Source organism: Callionymus lyra, chromosome 7, assembly GCF_982586985.1.
Source record: "Callionymus lyra chromosome 7, fCalLyr1.hap1.1, whole genome shotgun sequence".
Taxonomy (NCBI): Eukaryota; Metazoa; Chordata; class Actinopteri; order Syngnathiformes; family Callionymidae; genus Callionymus; species Callionymus lyra.
In genome coordinates, this window is record NC_141824.1 from 28,754,469 (window position 1) to 28,768,423 (window position 13,955).

General features: G+C 38.0%; 1 protein-coding gene across 1 annotated transcript in view; it reads right to left on the reverse strand.

Moving 5' to 3' along the window:
* Nucleotides 1-2,240: 2,240 nt before the first annotated feature.
* Nucleotides 2,241-13,955, reverse strand: part of rtn4rl1b (reticulon 4 receptor-like 1b) — a 156,055-nt gene continuing 144,340 nt past the window's right edge. Inside the window, exons 2-3 of the mRNA XM_087796371.1 lie at nucleotides 5,368-5,819; nucleotides 2,241-4,543 (exon numbers count right to left, since the gene is read on the reverse strand). Coding sequence (XP_087652497.1) covers nucleotides 3,659-4,543; nucleotides 5,368-5,819 — 1,337 coding nt within the window. The 3' untranslated portion in view covers nucleotides 2,241-3,658. The remainder of the gene's footprint in view (nucleotides 4,544-5,367; nucleotides 5,820-13,955) is intronic.

Here is a 13,955-nt window from a genome sequence, read left to right on the forward strand (position 1 = left end):
GAATAAACTAATATATAATTTGAAAAAGGATTAGCAAACGTGTATTTAAACAGTATTGAGTGTGACCGTGATAATAAAGGATTACAAGGAAAACGCAGCTTATTAAATGCTTTTAATTTGAAAGTCAATCATTGATTTTCTCCTACTGAGGGTAAGTTACCGTAAAGTTTAGCTAGAACTCTCCAGATTTAAATTTGGCTCAAGAGTGAAGAATCCTGGGTGACAGTTAGCTTAATTTGTACTAAAATGTTAAGTTACAATGACTCGATCACATGTTGTTATATGTTACGCTGTAATGAAAGATATAACCCGCCTTTTGTTTGCTCTCATTGGTTTATATTGCGCGGTGACTTCTGTGATTGGCTAGATTTGCTCAGGCTCATTAGCGTGTGCTTCCAACTTTGCCTTTTCACTGTGGTTGTATTTCTGATAAGCAAAACTTAATAAGACCCTTACAAACATTAAACTTGAATGGTTAAAGACATCCAGACACAGCCAGACTGTGGAAAACCAAGGCAAATAAACGTATCTGTGTGCATTATATTGGCGACATTCAGAGATACGCGACTGGCGCTTGTGAAATGCATGTATCAACACAGTTTATGACACTGCCTCACCTGCCTCCCCTGACCGCACGTCCCTGGTCTCATTCTATCAACCCCATGGAGAGCGACCGTAACATAGTAACTACAACCTGTGAATCAAGAGCTATGTGTCTCAGAAGAGCTCCTTCAGGACCCTTCTCTGTTTGTCATTCACTCATGAACTAGACTCTCTTGGCCTATCCATTAGAGGCAGGGATGGTCCTCAAATCTGGCAAGTCATTGTACACTCGTCAGACATAGGGAACCAAGCTTCATATCTGCATCTTCAGTCAAAATGGAAGCCTTGTCTGGAATTTTACAAGTCTTATTTGGAACGAGTCACTGACAGATGCTAACATTTTCTATTACATTTGATACTTCTTGGTTACAGCTTGTAGACGAATCATTGAAAGCATACATTTTTATAACGTTGGAGGTTGTTCTTTCCCCCTATGCGTTTTACCTCAGGTACTTGATGAATGAATGGATCAGAAATATGCGGCTAACACGCTAGCTAGCAGGGCTGTACATTTAAACTTAGAGCATTGATCACACTCTAATGGGAAAGAATCACATCTACATCTTATCTCATTTGACTTTCCCTCAACCTTGCTGTTAAGTCTGACATTCAATTTGAAGGTAGGTGGCATGTCTTCTCGTGGGCGAACAAATTACCAAAAGATCCAATACCAGCTATCAATTCAAATATAATTACCTCAGCAGTGCATAGAAATCCTCCTCATGTGCTCATTCATCATTTCACTGACTTTTTTTCAGGGTTGAATTGAAAAACTAACCAGTGAATCAATTTTTATCGCATGAGCGCTTTAAATTCATGTTGAAAAGGTCCATTAATAATAATAATTGGCCAGAATATCAACAGTCACCATGTGACACTGTCATTAATATCCGCACGGTTTTTGTATGATTCATTGATTTTTGCCATTAACCCAACGTCCTAACCTTTTGTTGTGATCTTTCCTGGTATTCAATCAGGTCACTGGGCTGCCAAGAGTTTGAATAATTGGGTGTCATAAAGATCCTGAAGCTTGTGAAAGTGTCACAGACAGTTATCAGGAAATATAACTTGAAGCATACTAAGGCAATATTATATTATCATTGAAAATATTGGTAAAATAAATGTACAGGTAATAGTTTCATCATGAAATAATTTCATTCTCTGTTCTAATCCTGAGATTGCATCCTTCCAAGGTCGATCCTTTTTTTTAACAGATTTAAACAACATCACATCTATACATTAATATTACTAGTTTTCGAAAAAATGTGCAGTTCAGTTCAGTGAACAAATAGTCAATTGTAAATTTGTTTGGGGAATTGCTGTGGTGTTTTGGACTTGAGGGTCACTGATGAGATCTTTTGTAAAAGCTGAACAAATTATAATGAAAAAATGCTTAAACGTTTATTTCACTGACACTTGTTGTATCTTTGGTTCACTCCTGTTTTCTCCCACAGTGTGATGATTGATGACTTTAGTGTGTCCGTATGTGTGCGTGTTAGTCTGTCTGTATGTACGTCATGATGAGCTGTATTCTGAGTCTGGTCATCCTTTTTATGGATGAGTAAAAAATAGACACAGACAGAAGTTTTAGCCATAAGAAGATATAGATTTTAATATCTTTATAAACATGTCTTTACTGTTGTTCATATGATAACTTGTTGAACAACTGTTAAAAAAAAGATGAATACAGCAGAACAAGAAATAAAATGGTGACCAATAATGCATTAAAGTCCTACAACGAGTTTAAAAAAAGTAAATCAAAAAATTTCAATAACCTGAAAGAAAAACTGAAAGAATATTTTCTCCTGACAGGAGTGGGAAAAAACCCTGTTATCATCGTTGATGTCACTGATGTTTTTTTTTGTCATAGTAATACAGTAAATGATTAATATCAGCACTGCAAGAGGTCCTCTTGTCGCCATAGTTACAGTTCACATCATTGAAACAAACACCATCTTATCAGTTGAGTTACTGGAGGCACAAAAGCTCCATGTTTACAGCAAGATGTCCTGTCATCATCCTGTTCTTTAGATCCCCAAGCCTTCCTTTGATTGATGTATCTCCAGAACTCCACGCCCAACCGGTTCATGAAGAGGCTTCATTGTGCGTGATTAAAATCACACTCCTTCTTCTTTCATTGATTGTTCCGCCAACTAATGTATGCACATGCCAGTCTTTCTCTGGTATTCCTTTTGACATAATCACGAAAAAAATATATATTCCTCACATTCTCAGTGTTAAATCTTTTTTTTTTCCTGACAAATGTTCAGTTCGACGATGCCACTGAGAAGCTGAGAAACCCCTGCATGACCTTTGACCTCTAAGGCTCCTGGTGGCCCTGTTGCAGGGATCCATCTCTAGGTCCATTTTGTGTCTCAACCAAAAAATCAAAAAGACAAAAAAGGACCAACAATTGACACAAGATTGGGACATACTTCTCAATATTCACAGCTTGACCCCGCAAAGATGCACATTGTTAACCGAGCAGATAAAAGCACATTTCTACGTCTGGCCCCCCAAAAATGATGAAATAAAACAAGATGCAAAAATGAATGCAACTGACTCAGTTTAGAAATGTCATTTGCATGATATCATTTTCTTAGTTTATGGCCTTTTAAGATCTCTGGCTTTTGATTTCCTGTCCTGTAGGGGCAATGACGAGTCATTAGGACTGATCATTTGTTTACAGACAGATTCTTTACACTTGATGTAACTGAATAATGCAACAAAAGGATGAGACACGATGTATTTTTTCAATTGTGCTCTGTTATATTCATCCCAGTGAATTTTGGTTATTTGTGCTCCTGACCCATGACCCTATATACACATGAAACCATCTCAGGCTTTAGTGGCAGTGCACGCTTACTTCTCTGATTCTCTGAGAGCTCTCTTTTCCATGGATGTTTGATGCTTGTTTTATCTGTAATAAAGCTCCCATAATTACATTTGCACGTATAATCACACTCAACACACATACATAAAAGACACATCGGCCTTGTTGTGCAGGAGCAAAAGAGGGTCTGTGTTTTCTGTGATTAGCGTTTCGCTCTGGAGGTCAGCGGAGAATGAAGTCAAAAGTTGTTATCAAGGCTGCCAAGAGGGCATTTACATGTCGTAATGAGCCAGAAGCCCGGTTGTTGGCTTGCTGAACCCCACTAGGGGGCCGAACAGTGGTCCGGGGAATACACTTATGCTTCCGTCTGGTGATGGTTCCATCAGGGGACGTATGGTCATGTTTTCCCCCATCTGAGAAATCTGGTGAGGAATCATCCTTGTCTGTCAGGATCTCCTTCGAGTTGTGGACCTCGTTGTCGCCTTTTCCTTTGCTCGACCGGTTCCGAGGCTTGGTGCAGTTCCGAGGACGGCTAGGTCTAGAAGGTTGCAGGTTGTTGGTTTGGCCACCTGAGCCCACAACCACGCCCCGATTCATGGATGGATTTACCGTCCCGGATAGGTTGTTAGTTTGGGCTCTGGACTCAGAATTGATAACTGCTGGTGAACAGTCAGGGAAGTCCGTTTTGTGTAGCTCCTTCAGATCTTTCCCAACCATATCAGCAGGCGCTTGACACCCCACAGATGATGTAGAACCTCTGAAACGTTTCAACCATTCCCACAGAGTGAGGGCCTCACAGTCACAGGACCAGGGATTGTCGTTGAGGCGCAGATATTCCAGAGCTGGAAGTGTGTCCAGGCACTGGCCGGAGAGTTGTATCAGTGAGTTGTTAAACAAAAACAGGGTGGTGAGACGTTTCAGATCATGGAAGGCCATGCGGTGGACCCACTCGATCTGATTTTGATGCAGGAGCAGACGGTCCAGGGCACGGAGACCTCTGAAGGTGTTCTGGTTGAGTCTCCAAAGACGATTTCCATGCAGGAAGAGATGACTCAGGTTATGGAGATCCCCAAATGTGTCGTCCTGCAGGAACTTCAGGTGATTATCCTGATGGAAGACAGAAAATAATCAGATTATATCTGCTAAACTAATGAAGACCGTCTAATTCTCACTGTGAGTTCAGACATGGATACAAAATAAACTGTATTCAAACGAAACTTCAGAAAAAGAATACTACACCAGGAAACATTTTGTTATTTTTGTAGTCTCACATGGATTAAGGAAGGTTTCAAATAAATAGTCTTTGGCTTTTGGACTAGTTTATGACAAAATAATAGCAATATTTCTTACATTTAAAAAACTGTGCTATCTTTTAGCATTGCCGTTGTTGAGTTGCATTTGTTTGTGTTATGTAGTCTATAAAGTTTGATAAGGACTTTTTTATAAAAAAAAATTAAAAAAATTGCAATGTATACAGTATATATATAAATATATAAATATATATTTCAATATCTTTATTTATATCTACATATTTAAAACATGAAAGCAGAAAAAAATGCTCTTTTAATTGCCTTATATTGCACATTCACAAGGATAACAAACCCAGCTTTTATCGGATGGCTTCTAACTGTTGCTAGTCATGCACTTGCTCTTTTCAAAACTGGAAAAAAGAGCTCAGGGGCAACACATTGTCTAACAAACACAAATCTTGATTAGGTATATTTAATTTGTTTTGAAGTAAAAAAGAAATAGCTCAGTTGTTTGTGCTTTTCTAGTTACTAAATTTCTTTAGTTTCTGTTTACACTAAATGGGTTTGGGGGAAAATAAAACTTTATTACTAATATACCTAAACTATTGATTAAGGTGTTCTGGCTCATTTGTAATTAAACAGCTCCTGCTTGAAGCAAAGATGTCAGGAATGATTCTGTACCTGTAGGTAGAGATACTGCAGGTTTCTTAGTCCTTGGAAGATGTTGTTGGGAAGTGAACTGAGGCCACATCTGTATAAGTGTAACGCGTTGAGTCGGCTCAGCCCATGAAAGGTGTCCTCTGCCAGAGATCGCAGGTGTCTGTTGTCTCCCAGGTCCAGCTCCTCCAGCAACGAGAAGCCCTGGAAGGTGGAAGGCTCGATATACGAGATGTTGTTGGAGTAGATCCAGATCGTCACTGTGTTGGTGCTGAAGTGACCTCTGAGTAGCCGGTGGATCTTATTGTTCTGTAAGAAGATGCGCTCGCTGTCAGGTGGGATGCCTTCAGGGACCGACAGGAAGTTGTGAGCTTGGCATGAGACGGTGCTTGGTGCTGTGTAGCAGATACAATGTCGGGGGCAGGACCAGGAAAACTCAAGCCCACAGAGAACCAGCAGGAACTCCAGTCCACAGCCTTCAAAGAAAACAAGACATAAGAGGGAAGGTCAGAATTCTGACTTTGACAAGTAAATATAATGCAGAAAAATGAAAATAATTAATGATTTTGCATGAAAAAGTTTGTAATAAATGTATAAATATATTTGTTATGTTATATATTTGTTTGTTTGTTATACGTCTTGGCAGAAAACACTTCAAATAAATAAATAAAAGTCACTTGGCCACTGAGATTTAATTTTAGAATCTTTTTTTTTTTAGAATCCCTTATTAGTCCCGCGAGGGGAAATTCAGCCATTCACACATACTGATGTGAGTAGGCTGCACACTTGCGCCAAGTTCACCATCAGGAGCAATCAGGGTGAAGTGTCTTGCTCAGGGACACAACCTTGTCTGGAGCTGGGATTGAACCTGCAACCTTTTGGACTGCAGGCAACCACTCTACCATCTGAGCTATGAGCTATGTAATTTAAGGTTAGTAGAAAATTGACGACCCCAAATCAATAATCCCTCTTCAGGTTCTGTGATTTCGGACTTAATTTCACTATTGTCAGAATTAGAATGTCAATCAAATGTAATATGCACACATATATTTAACATGATCACATGTTTTACCCAGACTTCCAAATTAAAATTAATTGAGTTTAAATTTATGAAATCACAAAGTTCAACAAAAAATGTAAGGAATAACATGATGAAACTCCATCAAACACAGAGAGGAAGATTGTTCCAAAGCTTAGGAGCAATGAGGAACGATCAGTAGATTCTGATCCACAGACCTCAGAGCCCGAGCTGGGGTGTAAGGCTTGATCAGATCAGTGATGTAAGGAGGAGCCTGACCATGAATAGCTCTGAAAGTAAGAACCAGAATTTTAAAGTTGATCCTGAAAGAAACTGGCAGCCAGTGAAGAGATTTAAGGATAAGAAAAAACTGGAGTTCTTCTACTAGAACGGGTCAGAATGCTAGCTGCAGAGTATCAACTGCAGGTGAGACAGCTCCTTCTTGTTAAGACAGGAAAACAAACTGTTGCAATAGTCCAGACGAGAAGACACAAACACATGGATTAGAATGGATGTTGTGACACCATTTTCCTAAATTCAGAGATTTTTCTCAGTTGAACGAAACAGTTTCTACAGCGTTGAACTAGAGACATGTCTTTGTCAAATATAACACTCAGGCTTCTCAGGCTCAGTTTGACGGACTGGCCTAAGTCCGACAAGTACTGACTCAACCCTGGAACTTTATCATCAGGAGCAATAACCAAAGTTTCAGTTTTGTCCACATTTAGCTGCAAAGTGTTTTCACTCAGCCATTGTTTGATTTCTAGCCAACAATTGACTGAAATGTTCAGCCTCTTGGGCTCAGATGCATCCATAGAGCAGTAGAGCTGGATGTCATCACCAAAAATGTGGTAAGAAACATCAGGAATTCTCTGATGACTCTCTGATACCCTGGGAATGATTTTACCCAGGGTAATCAAGAACAGCAAAAACAATGAAGGACCTAGAACAGAATCTTGAGGGACTCCCCACAACAAATCCGCCGGTTCAGACCTCATTTGATTGGCAGATACACTGAAACTGCGCCCAGAAAGGAATGATGAGAACCACTGTAACACAGACCCAGACAGTCCCACTTCATCCCTCAGTCTTCTCAGCAGGATCTGATCAACTGTGTCAAAGGCTGAGGACAGATCCAAGAGAACCAGAACAGTGTATTGACCCGAATCAGCCAACATCATGATGTCACTGGATACTTTCAGTGAGGCTGTGTCCATAGAGTGATGTTTGTGGAAGCCAGACAGAAACTTTTCATGGATTTTGCTCTGATCCACAAACAAAGAAAGCTGCTCAGACACCACCTGTTCTAAGATCTTGGACAAGAAAGGGAGCTTAGAAATAGACCTGAAATTACTGAGGTCAGTCGGGTCTAAGCCTGGCTTTTTGAGAAAAGGCTCAACAATGGCATGTTTAAAAACATCGGACAAAATCCCTGTGAAAATGGAGAGGTTAACTATTTTGGTAACCCAGGATTTAATTACATCAAACACTTTGATAAAGAGCCTACAAGGAAGGACGCCGGACGAGCAAGAGGAAGGTTTCATCTTGTTCACCAGTGGTGAAATATCACCCAGAGAGAGATTTTCTCTTTGTTCAATTTAATTTTGTAAATGAAAAATCTCAACAATGCATTGCTGTCAGCTTCACAGAAGACAGTAAGCCATCATATCGATAATTTGTGTATTTTTTGTGTGATGTATTGTAACAGGGATCAGAAGGGGTAATATATTTAAATATTGAGTGCTATGTTAATTAGGTAAATACTGTACATATTGAGTGATTTGGTCCATTTTAATCGCCATCAGCTATCAAGAAAACCCCTCTTGGATTGCAACCATTGTATCAGCAACATGTTTGAAATAAAAAACAGATTTGGATTTGCCTTCATGTTCAGAGCACAGGAGCGTGGGGCAGCTCAGTTTAGATAGCAGCAAAACTAAATCGCTGCTGTCGTTTGACACATCCTTCCTTATGTTCTAACTCCATAGGGAGTTTCTGTTTTAGGAACCCATGTTTCCTCCCCTCCCATTCTTGGGCATAGCTCTGCAGTGATCAGATCTGCTGTCTAACGGGGCGTGGAACACTCATTTAAACTTGTAGCAAGCTGCTCCGAGGCACTTCCTGATCATTCACGTGATTTCCCAGATCCTGGGGACAGGAGATGTAACTTATCCGCCGTCTCCTCCTAAATGAGCTCAACAGTATGTGCGTTATAAAAGCTCCATCTTACAACCGCTGGCTGTCGTCTCTCTGCTTTATTATTCACGGCCAAGAGGAAGAAGCATTCACTGGCTCCAATCGATACGCCTGCATAGCCTTTTAACTGCTGCTGTAATCCTCTGCTCTTTAATGCTTGAATTCGGCAGCTCTCCACTGAGAAACAAGCATATTTGTGTGTGTTTTTTCTCTGACTAAGCTGAGTCTGACTCTGCTGACATTTAACAGTAATTCTCTGTCTGCGTTACCTGAGCACTCGTGCCCTCTTTGGCACTTCTCTAATCCGGGTTGTTAAGCCCCGTAACAGGCCAACTATAGTAACAGCAGCCTTCTCCTGAACCAGAACCGTGAACGCTAAAGACTCATTTTCCATGGTTGGACACAAATGTGAAGGTGTGGGGCAACGAAGGTCGAAATGTCACATGGGATTTGGGGGAAAATTTCATGACCGGTATTCAAGATGACTTTAACTGATGTCTCAGTGGTCATGCAGCCACTAGGCAAGACCAGCAAAACGGTCATAATGTTGCCTGCTGGTGTTTTTTGATACATTCTTGTGGGTCCACCTTTAGAAGAGACGAAATCTCTGCTTCTGGTTTGACCATCCTCTGCCAGACTTAACCAGACTACAAAGAAAGTTAATTTTACAGTAGATTATCTTGTATTTTGTCTTTATTTTAATTATTATTTAAATAATGTTAAATTAATTTGGAATTGTTGTTTCGATTACTTACTGCCTCAATAGTACCCAGAGGTTATAATGATTTTTGTATTTGATATATTTAACTATAATAATGACAAAACAATGCACAAAAATGGAAGAAAAAAAACAGACAAATAAAAGAGTTAGAAATTACAAAGTTGATGCAAAATTAATAATAATAATAATTCAATGAAACGTTTATTTTAATATAAAAAAAAAAACACAGAGGAATAAATCATAATGAAATGTAATCATAAAATATAATGATGGAACTTCAATATTATGAAAACTTATAAAATGTAACTTGTAGCAAATAGTTTTACTTTCATTTCTTTTAATTTTTTGTGTATTATAAGAATACATATAGAAATAAACACATATTTTTGTAATTTAACTTCTTGTAATATTCATTCATACCATCCTAAATAAGCTTCATTAATATGTTTTCTTTTTTACCGAAATTATATTATAATACATTCTTCCTTAGCCACATATCAGATGGTTTCATTGTTGTACTGGACAGTTTCATTATATCGAATTGCTTTTGTTCTCTCTTAATTGTACAAAAGCCTGTTCACAACATATATGTAAACATTTTAAAGTCAGTTATATAGGGTTTAATGCCCTCCCAAATGTATTTCTATAGCTGCACAAAAGTATGTATTTCATCATAAAAGGCATGTATTTATCTAAATGTTTTACCAGTGAAGAAGAATAAGATGATAATTTGTTCTCTCTGTCAAAGACTCACATCACCTGCAGCAAGCAGATTCCATCTTTAATCAAACTTATTATCCTCCCACTCCAGCACTTACATCTTTTTTAATACTGTGCCCATCATGCATTTCTTCAGTGGGATTAGATCTGAGCTTTCTAATAGAAAAATCATCCTCGGCAGCAAGAGACAGACACTGATAAGTAAGAAGAAAAGGATGTAGACGCTGGCAAGATAGGGGAGAATTTCAATGACTAATCACGTCGCCAATTGATGTGGCTTCCGCGTGTCGCCATGAACTTATAAAGTCATTATCTTCTAAATCTGTTCTTCTAATATGTCTGCTTTTATTGTTGTGCCAACACAGTTTAATGCTGATGGAGATTATGGTGTTCGTTGTCAGGATGGGGAAAATCGATATGTTGAATCTGTATTTAAGCATTTAATCTCCGCACTAGTTTTATTTTCATCCATCTTTACAGCACCCTAAAATAACATGAGATAAAGTCAAAATTTAGTTTCACTTGGACAATCAACACAACCAACAAGGGATTGATTGTTTGAAAAGATTGTCTCACTCAATATACCTTAATTATATCTGTTATTGCTTAAGTCAACCACAAGTACTTAACAACATGATCTATTGATACTAATACAGACACCTCACTTTGACTAGAGATTTTAAGAAAAACTTTCTTCAAAAACCGATAACTGCATAACACATTAGTTTTCATTTCTTGGGTGTCATTTCTTCATGAGAAAAAATCTATTCACCTTAAAGATGCTTGGATTTAAATGTACCAGTGACACTTAAACAATGACCTTATGAGGAGTGTCTCAATTTTATAATGGAACGACTGAAATCCTTATCATAGTTTTTGTTGGAAAAGCACTAGTGTGTGTTTTTTGGAGTCGTATAGATGATGGGAGAGAGATTGCATATCGATGGATTGTGTAGTTACTAAATAGCGACCCATAAAAAAAAGAAAAAATGGTCCTTCTAAGGTTCACTTTAAACTAAACCATGTTTATTTATATATAATGTTATTAATAATTGATTTATTTTCAATGACAATGAATCCCTTGTGAGGGTTGCAGTTTATTTGGGCGTGAGGCGGTGGACACCCTGGAGAGGACTCCAGTCTCTCACTGGGCAAACAGAGACACAGAACATTCACACACACACAATAGATCCAAGTTTCCAATAAACCTCTGTCTGTCTTTAGACTATGGGAGGAAACCAGAGTGCCTGGAGTAAACCCAGGCAACACAGGGAGAACATACAAACTCCACTCAGAAAAGTCACAAGTTGACTCCCTCCCTGGAAGCAAACCTGCAACCTTCAAGGCGACTAACCACTGTGCCCACACTTCCGAATTAAAAGTTTCTCTTTGATTTATCTACTGTTTTGACTTCACACTGTTGCATCTTTACACAAGATAAAAGGAACCTTCTTCACTTCATTCTCATCTTGCTAGTTAGTCTTCTTAAGTCTTCACTCTTGTGAAACTTTACGGAGAAATTGGTCACGACTCTGGCTTGGTTGAAGAAACTGGATCTGAATAAAAATGCGGAGACAAAAGAATGAAAGCTTGTGCAAATTCTTCATAAAATGTATAGGACGTCCATGGTTAAACACGTCTTACAATTCGGTGAATAAATGCGTTTGTCTGGTTTATGGATGAATGAGACGGACCATGTCAGACGGCAGTCTGAAGAGAATAGTCGGGAAGCTTTCAGCACATAGTAGAATAAAGGTATTGTGTCCCGATTTTAAATTTAATGATTAACTTGTGTCAAAACAAAGTCTCCATTATGCTAAAAGTTCTGGACGTTTCATATGAAGAATAAAATAAGGATTTCAAGTTGCAGCAATTTCATCACTTCACCTTCAAGTGTGTCGTGATGCAACGTTCCTGCCACCGATGTTGAATATATATTTATTTATTTTTAGGACCAGGACTCATGTTGGACCGCTGTCATCACAAAATTCCCTTTTGTCTCCCGGGGTTCAGAAATAGAAACAGATGAATAAATAAATTTGAGTTTCATTGACAGACAATGAGAGTTGAGTCTATGGAATATCAATGAAACACAGTTCACACCAGCTTTGCCCTCATGAATAACTCATCGCTGCTAATCGCAGAGAAATTGTGAATCTGTCGTTTTACGTGACTCTTTCCATAATTATGCTGGACAAACTCAATGTCTTTCCATTGATGCTCTCTTTTGTGTATTGTCGGTAATTGGTGTCACGGGTATGAGCTTGTAGAGAGTTTGTCGCTGCGATGCTTCATATTCCTGAAGCAACCCTAGCAAGTCCTGAGATAAAATGGAAATTTGACTAATGCTCCGCAAGTCTGCCGCTATGATCCTGGATCAGAAGTTTTGGTCTGGATCTCATCCTCCTTTCTGATAGTTATGATGATAGACGACAGATTATGATGACACATTTGTCCTTCTCCTTAAATATATGTTTAACACAAGCCTTCGTTTTATCAAAGGATCTGGTTTTGATTTTGTTAAGTAATCCACGAAGGTGTGTTGCAATCAGACAAAAACTGAAAGCAGGTTTGGAAGCAATGACCTCACTATAAGTGTGTCTTCAGCAGGCTGAACAAAAAATAAATCTGATTGTATAGAATGTAACTGTCTCAAAATGTGTTCTCAGGAGTATTATTTGAAACAACAAGATGCTAGTTTTCTTAACAAAATAAACCTGTAAACTTGAAAAAAAAAAAGAAAGGAAAACACAAACTCTTTATGAGACCATCTTGTTGCAGAGATACCAGTCCAGAGCTCCTGCTGATTCAGCGTTATGGTGAGATGTATATTTCATGTGTTTCAGGTGTACATGTACAAGTAATCATATTTGGGGAGAGAATATCGGGTACGCATGGAGAAGCAGCTTTGTAAAGTCAGTGAAGAAAAAAGATGTGTGATACAGATGTAAAATGTATCAGTTCGTGGGAGAAATACAGTCTGTATTTCACAGAATTATCACATTCTATTCTCTTCTATTAAAATCATTACTGTACAGTCAATTATCTTCCACTTCACAACACTAACCCTGTGAAAGATATAATATTGTCTTTTGTTACCTCAAGAAAGACTGTTCATCCTACTTCATTCAAAATAGTAAATTAATAATTAAGTCAATAATTAGATGTGCAGGCATGAGATCCGTAAACAACAACTCAAGTGTCAATGTTTGGTTAAACAACTTTTGAGTTCACCTGATACTAGTGCAGGGTGTTGAGACACAAATATTTTCATTGACCTGCTCTGTCACGCAATAATGTGGTTTTATGCCTGCTACGCAATTTTATTGATCAGCAATTAAAGACACACTTTTCTCACTATGAATGAATGATAGTATATTAGATCAAAAAATCTTTCCATATATTACCTCATTCATGAAAAATTCTATCCTGTTTAAAACTTTCTCTACAGCAAAGGTCATTTTCCAATCCACAATATTTTGACTTTTCAAATAATTATCAAATCATACTTTTTCAATTTCTTTTCATCACAATTGTTTGTATTTAATACATGCTATTCATTTAAATTATCTATATCTATTTTCTATATTATTATAAATATTAACATTATTGTAATACTGCAAAATATAAATATAATTTATTTCTTTAATGAAAAAGAAAAACCATGAATTGAGAACTAACTGTTTAATGATGAGCTACCGATTTGATTCATTGTCATCTTTTTCATTCAATGACTTCACATATTTGAGATCAATTCTCCCTATCTGCCACTTTACGGACCTTATAAGCAACATGTTCAGTCATAAAAACATGATCTCATTCTGTTGTCTTGTAGATCTAAATGTATTTATTTCGTTGCTCAAGCTGTTGCTGCGAGGAGCACAACTGTTGATTCTCAACCCTGATCCTTGTTTGTATGTGCTGACAACGTGTGATCTGTGACACTGTAAAATGAGA